This window comes from Bos taurus, chromosome 2, assembly GCF_002263795.3.
Source record: "Bos taurus isolate L1 Dominette 01449 registration number 42190680 breed Hereford chromosome 2, ARS-UCD2.0, whole genome shotgun sequence".
Taxonomy (NCBI): Eukaryota; Metazoa; Chordata; class Mammalia; order Artiodactyla; family Bovidae; genus Bos; species Bos taurus.
In genome coordinates, this window is record NC_037329.1 from 96193289 (window position 1) to 96206103 (window position 12815).

The window sequence follows — 12815 nt, forward strand, 5'->3', positions numbered from 1 at the left end:
TCGTAATCAGCAGGTCTCCGAGGACCAGAGGCCTCAGGGAAGGAGTCAGAAGAGCCCGGTTACAGCTGTGGCACTTGTCACTTCCCCCTCTACCCTCCTGCCAGAATCTGAAACCCTGGGAGACGAAACACGAGTTGGGAACTGTTCCCACCTGCTCTCCTGAGAAAGAGTGACTTTTCATTTGCTCTGCTACCAGCCTGCCAATCCTTCAAAGGAAGGGACATTTGGTCCCTTCCCTTCACCGTGAAACATCACGTTCTCTTCAACATTCACTGTTGAAAACCCTCCTTATTTAAATGGCATGATTTGTCTCCCAGATAACTTATGGTCCTCTCTCCTAACTCATTCACTGGTTGGACTGACCTTGATGAAAGTACTCACAGAGATTTAGTGATGTTTTAATGGAGGCCTTGTCCCCATCTTGCCCCAGATTATACTCAGGAGTTTCTGAAGGCTGTGAAGGCTGCAGGGGACACAGGTTCTGGCCATGAAGCAACTCAGGCAAGCTGTCACGCTTTGTTTTTCTGCTGGTTAAATCCAAATGCTCCTAATTAGTTATCCTGCCCGCTAAGGCCTGGGTGGACAATGGCGTGGGGATCAGGGGTGCTGAGAGGCTATGAATACAAGTTCCTCGGGCTCCTGAGGTCTCGGCACCAGTGACTGGGTTGTGGGCACTGAGGCGCTGTGTTCCTGGGGGCTGTGGATTCAAAGACGTCAGCCCTTGTGTGAATAAAGGTCATCACCTGTTACTTCTTCGGTGAAAGGGCAGCTGCGCTGGGTGCCCACTTAGGCTTGGCCTTTGTCTGCTGACTTTGTGAATAGCGCCCACAGAGAATAACATTCTCTGATTCTGTGTTTGCTTGGTGGGGCAGAGCCATGCAAAATAACTTGCATACTTCCTCAGAGAAGAATTCGGCCAAGTATGTTTTTAAAAAGTGGCCTCGAAATGCCTTACACGTCACCTTTTGTGATCATACTCACTAGCAAGAACACACTAGAAAATCTTCATGGTAGGGCTGGCCACCGCTTGTGTTATTTCTTCAGGAGCCAATTCTGACAAATGTTTAAGCCCCAAGGAGGACAATTCCTGAGTTCTGTGGGAGTGGAAAACTAGAGAAAAATCTAGCTGAAAAGTCAGTGAGCTGTTTGGGAAGGTTTAGTGTTCAGAAAATTTGCAACACTGAACAACCTACTGTTGTGCCAATATGTAAAACATTGAGATTTTATTTGCTTTCAGAATTCTGTGCATTATTTTACAAAGCAGCATTTCTAACATTGTTTCGTTTAAGGGCTTATGTTAAATTAATTTGTTTGTTTTTCTTTTATGGGGAGAGAGTGCTAATGAGTTCAGGACAGTGTACGTACGTGTGTGTGTATCTATCCATCCATCCATTCATCCATCTGTCCATTGTGTCATTGGAACATTCACATGCTCAGTTGCTTAGTATAAATGTTCACTGCTTTAGCATAAAACAAACAATTCAGACCACCCGAGGCCCCTCTAGAAAGGCAGCAGGCTTCTGATTTACCCCTCTCTCTCTCCATGGCTCTTGAGGGCTGTGAGTCCTCCGCTCTAGCGCTCTTCCCACTTCACATCTCTTTCGGAAGTACTCCAAAGTTCAGATTCTTCCACCTTTCTTCATAATTAAAACTCACCTATTGGAATTTATCTCCCCTCAGGTATCATTCTGTGCTTTCAACTTAATAAGACAAAAGAATTTGTGCTAAAATAATAATTTACTCTTCTCAGGAAATATATAGGCATACCTCAGAGCTACTGTAGGCTCAGTTCCACACCACTGAGATAAAGCAAATATCATTGTAAAGCGAGTCACATGAATTCTCTGGTTTCCCACTAAACTGCTATTAAATGTACAAGCATTATGTCCAAAAAAAAAATCACACACCTTAATTAAAAAATACTTTATTAATAAAAAATGCTGATCATTATCTGTCAACGCAGGGTTGCCACCAACCTTCAACTGGTGAAAAACACAATATCTGCAAAGTGCAATAAAATGAAGTATGCCTGTGTTTCATATTAACTAGAATCGCATTGTCTTAAGCTGGAGGTAGGGGCTAGTCTGGACAGTTAGGGCCCAGGAAGGTGAACAATGGGGAAATCAGTTCTGAGATTGGCCTACAAGAAGAGCGTGTGTGTGTCTGTGTGTCTGTGTGTGTGTGCTGGCAGGTGAGGTGGTGAGTGGTGGAGGGAGTGGTGGGGAAGGGCTGGTCTAGCCAACTGCCTCACCCCTGGGATCAACCAGTATCCTTTCTCATGAATCGTGTACAAATGGAATCATTCATTGCTTAACTTACATACGTCCCAAAGGTGAGTAACACCAGAAGAGTTAGTCATTTACACACATCTTAGGCTTTTGTCACAAGAGCACAGGTAGCCAAAATTTAGAAGTCAAATCTGACCTTTCCTTTCAGCAAGTAGAAAGAACTTTAGAAGAAGCCTTCATTCACTTACACAGCCCGAGGAATGACATATTAAACCGTGGTTCTGATTTGCTCCTTGAGAGCAGCTAGGATCCAGTGAATGCTAATTTGCATATACTAATGTATTCTACTGATAAAATGTGGGATTTGCTTATCAGTGTTAAAAGAGCCAAAGGGATCTGAGTAAGGAGATGGTTGTCACACATGCAACAGAGGAAGGGGAGAACTAATACAAAAAGCCAAGCATGGAGGGTTATGGGATTGTTTCCGCTGTCCCACTGGAGTGTATCTTTTTGTTGTATTTCTGTTGTAAAGCCATCCCATGAATCTCCAGTAATGCTGGGCAGATTGAAACTAATGAAACACAACTTCTATTCTACTTTCCTTTCTCAAAGCATCAAACTGGGGAAAAAATCTCTAAAAAAGTAGCCTTGCTTCCCCATTAAAAACATGCACCAACACTTGTCCATTCATTCTCACATGCTTAAGATAGACACTGCCTGCCAAATCCTTTCTGAGGAACTGCTGTGTCATTTTAAAACACCACTATGCATTCAAACCTCCTGAAAATTTGTAAGATTTTATTTGAAAGAAAAAAAAAAGCACATTCTGTCAGGTTTATATTCAAAGAGCAAAGATCGCATGTTTTTCTAACAATATCTACTTTACTGAAAAATTCATTTGCAATTCCAAACTTAAATGAATAACTCAAGCTGGTGTACCCACCCCCATCCCCCAGCTGCTGGGATTCGGAGAGTCTCTGCCCCCATCTTCCGTGCCCTGCTGGTAGGGCGGGAGAAGTGCTTGTTCTGTCCTACGTGTTACAATGCTGTCACTGATTGTTGGGTTGCTTTACTTGCTAAGTCATGTCTTTTGAGAGCCCATGGACTGTAGCCCACCAGACTCCTTGGTCCATGGGATTTCCCAGGCAAGATTACTGGAGTGGGCTGCCATTTCCTTCTCCAGGGGATCCTCCCAACCCAGGGATTGAACGTGCATCTCCCCATTGCAGGTGGATTCTTCACCATCTGAGCCACCTGGGAAGCCCCTGCCACTGATTAGGAATGACTGTGGGAGTTAACTGCTACACTTGCCACCTGCTAGTTAAAGCCAGTGAGCAGTTTACTTACTGGTGAGATAAAAAGACAAGTAAGCCACAGCAAGAGAAATGTCATATGACATCCCTTATATGTGGAATCTAAAAAGAAATGATACGCATGAACTTATTTACAAAACAGACTCACAGACTTAGAAAAGGAACTTATGGTTGCTGGGGGGAAGAATGGGGGGAAGGGATAGTTAGGGATGGACACGTACACACTACAGTATTCAAAATGGATAACCAAGAAGTCCTACTGTATAGCACAGGGAACTCTGCTTGATGTTATGTGGCAGCCTGGATGGGAGGGGAGTTTCGGGGAGAATGGATTCAGAATGTATGGCTGAGTCTCTTCGCTATCCACCTGAAACTCTCACAGCATTGTTAATCAGCTATTGTTGTTGCTCAGTTGCCCAGTCATGTCGGACTCTGTGACCCCATGGACTGCAGCACGTCAGGCTTCCCTGTCCTTCACCATCTCCCGAAGTTTGCCCAAGTTCATGTCCATTGCACTGGTGATGCCATCCAGCCATCTCATCCTCTGACGCCCTCTTCTCCTCCTGCCCTCAATCTTTTCCAGCATATCCAATATACTGGATTATATCCAGTTATACTCCAATACAAAATAAATGGTTTAAAAAAAAGACAAGGATTTGGCACTGTCATAAGCTACCAATGGTGCCAATAATTGGCAACACCACTCACTGGCCAGTGGGCAGGTGATTAAAGTGCCCAGATCAACTAGAGGAAGTCTCATTTGCTGAGGAGTGTCAGTCCGTGCTATTGATCTCCCATGTTCAAGTGTACAAAAGTAGACAGAGTGCATGCAAAGAGGCCAATGAATTCAAATACTAAGAAGAGGGGGGAATTTTTTCTTGAGTGTAATATCAGAGGCATAATCTGCTGATTCGCTGAAGTGAATCTATCTGCTAAAACTTTGGGGACTATTACTTATAAACATGAAAACAGCAAGAAAGAAAAAGGTTGCACATTTTTTGATACCACAATTCTTTCAGTGTCTTTAGTTAGGTGGTACTGTTGTGTACTGTATTATTTTAAGATTTTTGGATATATACTTATAAATCCCCTTTTATAGTGTTTGTTCAATTTTTACCTTTCTTTTTCTCTCTGGAGAGGAAGATATTTACATTTTGTTTTTAAAATAAAAGCTAATAGAAAAACTCAAATTCACTTGAGAGAAATTTGTAGAAAGGAATCTAGGCCCTTAGGAAAGAGATACTTATATTGACATTTGTAGTCGTGGTTCAGTCACTAAGTTGCATCTGACTCTTGCAACCCCATGGACTATAGCCCGCCAGGCTCCTCTGTCCATGGGATTTTCCAGGCAAGAATACTGGAGTGGGTTGCCATTTCCACTACTCAAGATTAATTCTTCAGTTACTTACTTGAGTTTCTGCCTTTCCCTTGAAAAATTTATAAACTGAATTCATTCCTCTATAGTCATTTCACTTGATAGAAGAGACGTGTTTATTTGTTGTTCCATTGTTAAGTCGTGTCCTACTCTTTGTGACCCCATGAACTGCAGCATGCCAGGCTTCCCTGTCCATCACCATCTTCCGGAGTTTGCTCAAACTCATGTCCATTGATTTGATGATGTCATCCAGCCATCTCATCCTCTGTTGCCCTCTTCTCCTCCTGCCCTCAATCTTTCCCAGCATCCAGGTCTTTTCCAGTGAGTCAGCTCTTCGCATCAGGTAGCCAAAGTATTGGAGCTTCAGCTTCAGCATCAGTCCTTCCAATGAATATTCAATTCAGGGTTGATTTCCTTTAGGACTGACTGGTTTGATCTCCTTTCTGTCCAAGGATGCTTTTACAGAGACCTTTATTTTAGGAGTGAGGATGGGAATGGAATGGAGGAAATACTCTGAAACTCCTGAAGCTGACTTGAAACAGAGTGGCATAGCACCCAGACAGAGGCGGAAATGGTATAGGACAACCTGGGCTGGCAGCTGGGTTAGTGATGTGGGATTTCCTGCTATGTCTGACATGCACTGTCACAAAGCAATAGTATTTTTCCCCATTCTTGTGTTCACTTATCAATTTGCAAGAACAGTTCAGATTCAGAAAACAGACCAGAAATTTACTCTGAAACCAAGGCAAGATGGGGCAGAGGTTTCCTTCAGTACTGATAGCCTAGATGTAAATAGATCAAAAGCTAAATCCAATTTAACCCACCTCAGGCAGAAAAAGTAATTGAATTAAACTTCCTCTCAATATGATAGATTTGGAGATCTTAAAGCCAGGCACAAAGAACCAGGTTAGAGAGAACTGTGGAGTAAATGGACGCATGGAGCTCTGGCCACCCCCGCCTACAGGGAGTTTGATAAGCTGTAGATTGCCTCTATTGCTTTACGATGGAGGCTGAAACTGATTAAGCTGCTTATGGGGCTCTGAGGCTAATGGTCTCGCCCACCAAGAATACAGCTGCCACTGATTTAGGTAAGCTGCTTGGCATTGTATGGTTTGATTATTACAAGGGGGAACAAAAAGAAAAAAGACAGCAGGGTATAAGAGAGCTTTTTAAAAGAGAAGGCTTTATTATGCCAAATAGCTACACTACTTTGACACCCTAAAATGAATATGGAATTACTGATTCTTTCTCTTCATCTGGTATCATAACTTGTTTTTGAAAGGCTTCCTCAAAAAGTACTCACTCTGGAGCCTACCCATTCTATTTCAAACCACCTTTACAGAATACACCACCTGTGCCTTTAAACTCACTTCTCCAGTGCTAAGAGTCTGGGTCCTTAGATCACTGATCCTGATCCTAGAAATACATAGGTGTACACTGGGTCTTGTAACCAATTCCTCCCCGTGAATACCACTGGGCAATCACAATTAAAACTGCATCTCTTTCCATACCATCCAGCAGATCACTGTTTGATTACGTGGTAAAGGGCAGCAGGACTGAAGGGGTGGAGAGAGCTGGTAGGTGCAAACAGATTTTAAGTTGGATGCACAAGTGAAAATCAAAACCCTAGTGTTCACTCAGCCCTCTCTAATAAACACTCTAAAACCATTCCTACCATTTAAAATAAGTTGCCTGCCTCTGGGGGAGCCAAAAAAAAAAAAACCACACAACATAAAATCCTTGAGGTGAAATTACTTCTCAAGGTTTTATTTATTTTTTCAGTCTTGAAAATGAGTGAAGGATCTAAACACAGATTAAGTTGACCTTCTTTCTTCAGGGCAAAACAACAAAGAAAAGAACCGAATCACAGCAGTTTGATATGTTCTGAAAGTTGTCACAATTACTACTACTATTATTATTACATAATAGACCGGGAGCTGACTGTGGCTCAGATCATGAGCTCCTTATTGCCAAATTCAGACTTAAATTGAAGAAAGTAGGGAAAACCACTAGACCATTCAGGTATGACCTAAATCAAATCCCTTATGATTATACAGTACAAGTGAGAAATAGATTTAAGGGCCTAGGTCTGACAGATAGAGTGCCTGATGAACTATGGACAGAGCTTTGTGACAAGGAGACAGGGATCAAGACCATCCCCAATAAAAAGAAATGCAAAAAGGCAAAATGGCTGTCTGAGGAGGCCTTACAAATAGCTGTGAAAAGAAGAGAAGTGAAAAGCAAAGGAGAAAAGGAAAAATATATCCATTTGAATGAAGAGTTCCAAAGAATAGCAAGAAGAGATAAAAAAGCCTTCCTCAGTGATCAGTGCAAAGAAACAGAGGAAAACAATAGAATGGGAAAGGCTAGAGATCTCTTCAAGAAAATTAGAGATACCAAGGGAACATTCATGCAAAGATGGGCTCAATAAAGGACAGAAATCGGATGGACCTAACAGAAGCAGAAGATATTAAGAAGAAGTGGCAAGAATACACAGAAACTGTACAAAAAAGATCTTCACAACCAAGATAATCATGATGGTGTGATCACTCACCTAGAGCCAGACATCCTGGAGTGTGAAGTCAAGTGGGCCTTAGAAAGGATCACTAAGAACAAAGCTAGTAGAGGTGACGGAATTCCAGTTGAGCTATTTCAAATCCTGAAAGATGATGCTGTGAAAGTGCTGCACTCAATATGCCAGCAAATTTGGAAAACTCAGCAGTGGCCACAGGACTGGAAAAGGTCAGTTTTCATCCCAATCCCAAAGAAAGGCAATGCCAAAGAATGCTCAAACTACCACACAATTGCACTCATCTCACACACTAATAAAGTAATATTCAAAATTCTCCAAGCCAGGCTTCAACCATACATGAACTGTGATCTTCCAGATGTTCAAGCTGGTTTTAGAGAAGACAGAGGAACCAGAGATCAAATTGCCAACATCCGCTGGATCATGGAAAAAGCAAGAGAGTTCCAGAAAAACATCTATTTCTGATTTATTGACTATGCCAAAGCCTTTGACTGTGTGGATCACAATAAACTGTGGAAAATTCTTCAAGACATGGGAATATCAGACCACCTGACCTGCCTCTTGAGAAACCTGTATGCAGATCAGGAAGCAACAGTTAGAATTGGACATGGAACAACAGACTGGTTCCAAATAGGAAAAGGAGTACATCAAGGCTGTATATTGTCACCCTGCTTATTTAACTTCTATGCAGAGTACATCATGAGAAATGCTGGGCTGGAAGAAGCACAAGCTGGTGTCAAGATTGCCAGGAGAAATCTCAATAACCTCAGATATGCAGATAACACCACCCTTATGGCAGAAAGTAAAGAAGAACTAAAAAGCCTCTTGATGAAAGTGAAAGAGGAGAGTGAAAAAGTTGGCTTAAAGCTCAACATTCAGAAAACTAAGATCATTATATCTGGTCCCATCACTTCATGGGAAATAGATGGGGAAACAGTGGGAACAGTGGCAGGCTTATTTTTTTGGGCTCCAAAATCACTGTAGATCGTGACTACAGCCATGAAATTAATAGATGCTTAGTCCTTGGAAGGAAAGTTATGACCAACCTAGACAGCATATTAAAAAGCAGAGACATTACTTTGCCAACAAAGGTCCATCTAGTCAAGGCTATGGTTTTTCCAGTGGTCATGTATGGATGTGAGAGTTGGACTGTGAAGAAAGCTGAGTGCCGAAGAATTGATGCTTTTGAACTGCGGTGTTGGAGAAGAGTCTTAAGAGTCCCTTGGACTGCAAGGAGATCCAACCAGTCCATCCTAAAGGAAATCAGTCCTGAGTGTTCATTGGAAGGACTGATGTTGAAGCTGAAACTCCAATCCTTTGGCCATGTGATGCAAAAAGCTGACTCATTTGAAAAGACCCTGATGCTGGAAAAGATTGAAGATGGGAGGAGAAGGGGACTACAGAGGATGAGATGGATGGCATCACCATCTCAATGGACATGAGTTTGGGTAAACTTCAGGAGTTGGTGATGGACAGGGAGTCCTGGTGTGCTGCAGTCCATGAGGTTGCAAAGAGTCAGACATGACTGAGTGACTGAACTGAACTGATTATTATTATTTAATTGACTCTTGAAAGAATCCAGGAAATATGGAAAAGAAAGCAATGCTTTCATGTAGCATCTGAAAACATGTTAGAGAATGAGCTGTTAATTTAAATGATTAAGCAAAGCCTAACATATTCAGAACTTTGGGTTGGTTTTCTTCCTGGCTATTAACTTGGTCAATCATTGAAAGGATATATGTATTCTAATAAAAGTATAAAAAGATGATTTTCACTCCTACATGCTCTGTTCTGTTGTTTTTTTTTTTTTAATGTAACATCATCGAACTGTTTGGCTTGAACACAAGTCAGAGTTTAATATATTCATTGTCCTTGATGTCTTTTTTCCTTGTACAATTTTTTTTACTGATTCAATTCACCTATCATAAAATTCACTCTTTTGAAGTATACAATTCACTAGCTTTTAGTACAGTTACAAAGTTGTGCAACCATCACAAATAATTCCAGAACATTTTTATCATCCCCAAAGAAAGCCCCACACCATCAGCAGCCACTCCTTACCCCATGGCTTGTCCTGGGCACTGGCAATCACTCACCTTCTTTGTCTCTAAGGACTGGCCTATTTTGGACATTCTAAGAAAAGACTACATAAAATAAGGACCATAAATATCTATTCTTTTCTGTCTGGCTTCTTTCAGCATGATGCTCTTAAGGCTCGTCCATGTTGTACCCTTCATTCCTTTTTATGTCCAAATACTATTGCTTTAAGTGGATATACAACATTTTGTTTATCCATTCATTAGCTAATGAACACTCAAGTTGTTGCCACTTTTTAGCTATCATGAATAATGATGTTTGAACACTCCCATACAAGTTTTTATGTGGACAAATGTTTTCACTTCTCTAGGGTATGTGCCTAGGAGTGGAATGGCTGGGTCACAGGGAAACTCTACATTTAACTTTTTAAGGGACTGCCCAGCCATTTTCCTGAGGGGCTGCACCACTTGCCCTTCCTACCAGCAAGTGTACGAGAGCTCCAGTTTCTCTAAATCCTAGCCAGCATTTCTTATTGTCCTATAATATCTTTTTACATTAAGCTTTCTCACTCTGAATAGAAAATACTTATCTGGGCTTGTGAATATAACTATACTAATGATGACAGAATTCAGTACCAAGAACATAAGCAACAAAAACACATCCCTGGGGAGAAAACAGACATGAAATGGCCCCATGAAGTGCTTACCTGCTGCAGATCAGCAAGGGAATACAGGTGGATCTGTTGAAGGAGGTATTCTCTGGGGAAAATTCTGAAAACAAGGACAGAAACACAAATTGAGGTACTGTCATAAAACACTTTTTTCTGAGAAGTTTCTAAGTTCTCATTCAAGAATCCCTTTCCACCTAATGACTCCTCCTCCCCACATCCTCTGAGAAACCTATAATACCTTTTCCAGGTATTTTTCTTTCTAACACAGATACCAAAGAGGAAGTAAAAGTGTGATCTTTGATTTCTGATGTACTCCAAGATACTCGGAGTACAGTGCAGTGGTCCAGGCCTGAGGACCAGAGCGCCAGGTTTCTCGCACCAGCTGTGCCCTTGAAAGGTGTGTCATCTCAGGCAAGTCCTAAAACCCATGTAGCTTCAGATTCTTCATAGTTTAATGAAGATGACTGAACTCGATATCTTAAATATCTTTCCAGCTCTATTATTCTATGTCTAAATGAATAGATTGTGGAGTTGAGAAAATCAACGAGAGTAGCAACCTGTGTGTCTTTTTCTAGAGGCTCCTGTGGCTTTCATTAATGAGGATGGTGGTGCCAGACCTCACATTAATGAACTATCCTCTTATGTATATAGGGATGAGCTTTGGAGACCAGGTATGGATGGAAATAATAGGACAAAATATTTCAAGTTGAGGCTCCCTGACAAAGTCCAATATCTTTGGATGCTGTCAGTTCATAGAATCTGGAAAAGTGACAGTGAGTGAACATGAAAAAAAAAAAAAGAATTAGGGACAAGTATATAGATACCAAGCATAGATGGCTACAAAACACCACACACTCACACACACACACACACACTCACACACACACACACACACACACACACACACACACTCATATAATAGATGGCTACAAAACACCACACACTCACACACACACACACACACACACACACACACACACTCACATAAAACAAAACTCACAGTGTTAGCATTTTCTGTCTTTGCCTTAGGATACAAGAAAATTGCATAGAACCACCCAAGTGAAAGAAACGATCTCAACTTAACGAACATTAGTGATGATCTACTATATGTCAAGCACTGTGCCAGGCACTGGAAGACAGTTATGAACGAGACAATCCCAGTATCAGAGTTCAAGGAGCATAAAGTCAAGTAAGGGAAAGATCATAAACCGTTAATTACAATATGGTGACTGGATGTAAGAGCTATGCACAGGGTACATACTTTTAGATTGGTCCAGCATGGTAGGTGCCCACCTTGGCTGTCTATTAGAATTATTTGGGAGCTTTTAGAAAATAATAGGGCATAGGAATCAGTAGAACCCAGAAATCAGTCTTAAAACAAAAACTCTCCTGGTGATTAGAGCAGCCAAGGTTTAGAATCACTGGTCTAATACCTAGCTCATTGGGGAATTCATTATTCAGTCTTTCAATTAAGTGTGCATTACTGGACAAATCCTAGAGATTAAATCCTTCATCCTTCCATTCATCTTTCTATCCATTCAATTCTGATTAAGCACAGATATGTGCCAGCTACTGTACTAGGCCACTGAAGAAAGAAAGGGCATTGAATCAATGAGAAAAAGTCCCCGGCAGGGAGGCCCCCAATAGGCATTTTGTATTAATAGTTTGGCTTTCTCCTGGGAAGAATGATAGCTTCTGAAGAATTCTGCTGAAAATCCCTGTTTCATCCACAGAGTGAGAACAGACCATTGAGTGACACGGTCCTTGTACTCTGAAGAACAGAATTCACTTCCTGAGGCCGGGATCCCTTCACCTCTAATGGTTCGGGGCTGCACACGTGACAGGAAGCAGCACACAGTCCCTGCCCAGCTGGGAAGGGTGGAGGCAAAGTGCTCAGTCCCTCCATGAGGGATGAAGCTTTCCTACTGAGAGGCCCCTGTTGTAAAAGGTAGACCACGGGCCCAGGAGGGCTCGTGAGACATGACCAACTTCCATTTTCAATTCACACTCATAGGGTACAGAGATCATCAAGAGACCTGTTCCTCATGACCCCTACAGGGTTAACAATGAGAAGAGCCTGCTTTGGGTGTGGCCCTCAATAAACATCTCATTTTAGTTCTCACAACAGCCCCATGTGGTAGGTACCACCTCCATTTTACATAAGAGGAAACTGAGGCTCAGAGGCAAAGACTAATTTGTCAAGGGTCATAGAGTTGGGCTTCAAGGCCAGGACTTTCTGACTCCAAAGGTCTGTGCTTTCTCTACTTTCCTGGAGATAAGGATGGAAAAAGGAGAGACGTGGGTATGAACTGACTGTCTAATATAGCTGTATAATACATCTCTCTTCCAGGTAGGTGTTTATTACTGTTTAGGCCAGCAGCAATATAGACCAATTGTTATTTTTTAAAAGAAGGATACTGACACTGATGTGCTGGGTCATGCCCACTTCCTGAAGGCAGTGGGGAGGCTGGCAAGACTGCAATTAGGGACAGTCCTGACCAGGTACCTGTGGCCTAGGGTAACCACACGGCGAAAGGAAATGGGTGAGTACATAGACAGAAGAGACCCTTTGGGAGGGCTGACAACACTTGGAATGGGTGAAAAAGGAGAAAGGAACTGAAGGTGATTCTGAAATTCTTAGCTGGGATGTCAGGATGGTGAT

General features: G+C 42.0%; 1 protein-coding gene across 2 annotated transcripts in view; it reads right to left on the reverse strand.

The window, feature by feature from the left end:
• Positions 1-12815, reverse strand: part of PLEKHM3 (pleckstrin homology domain containing M3) — a 223268-nt gene that overhangs the window by 98061 nt on the left and 112392 nt on the right. For both annotated transcript variants that reach the window (XM_024975644.2, NM_001206217.1), the window contains exon 6: positions 10190-10253. In XM_024975644.2, the coding sequence (XP_024831412.1) occupies positions 10190-10253 (64 nt within the window). The remainder of the gene's footprint in view (positions 1-10189; positions 10254-12815) is intronic.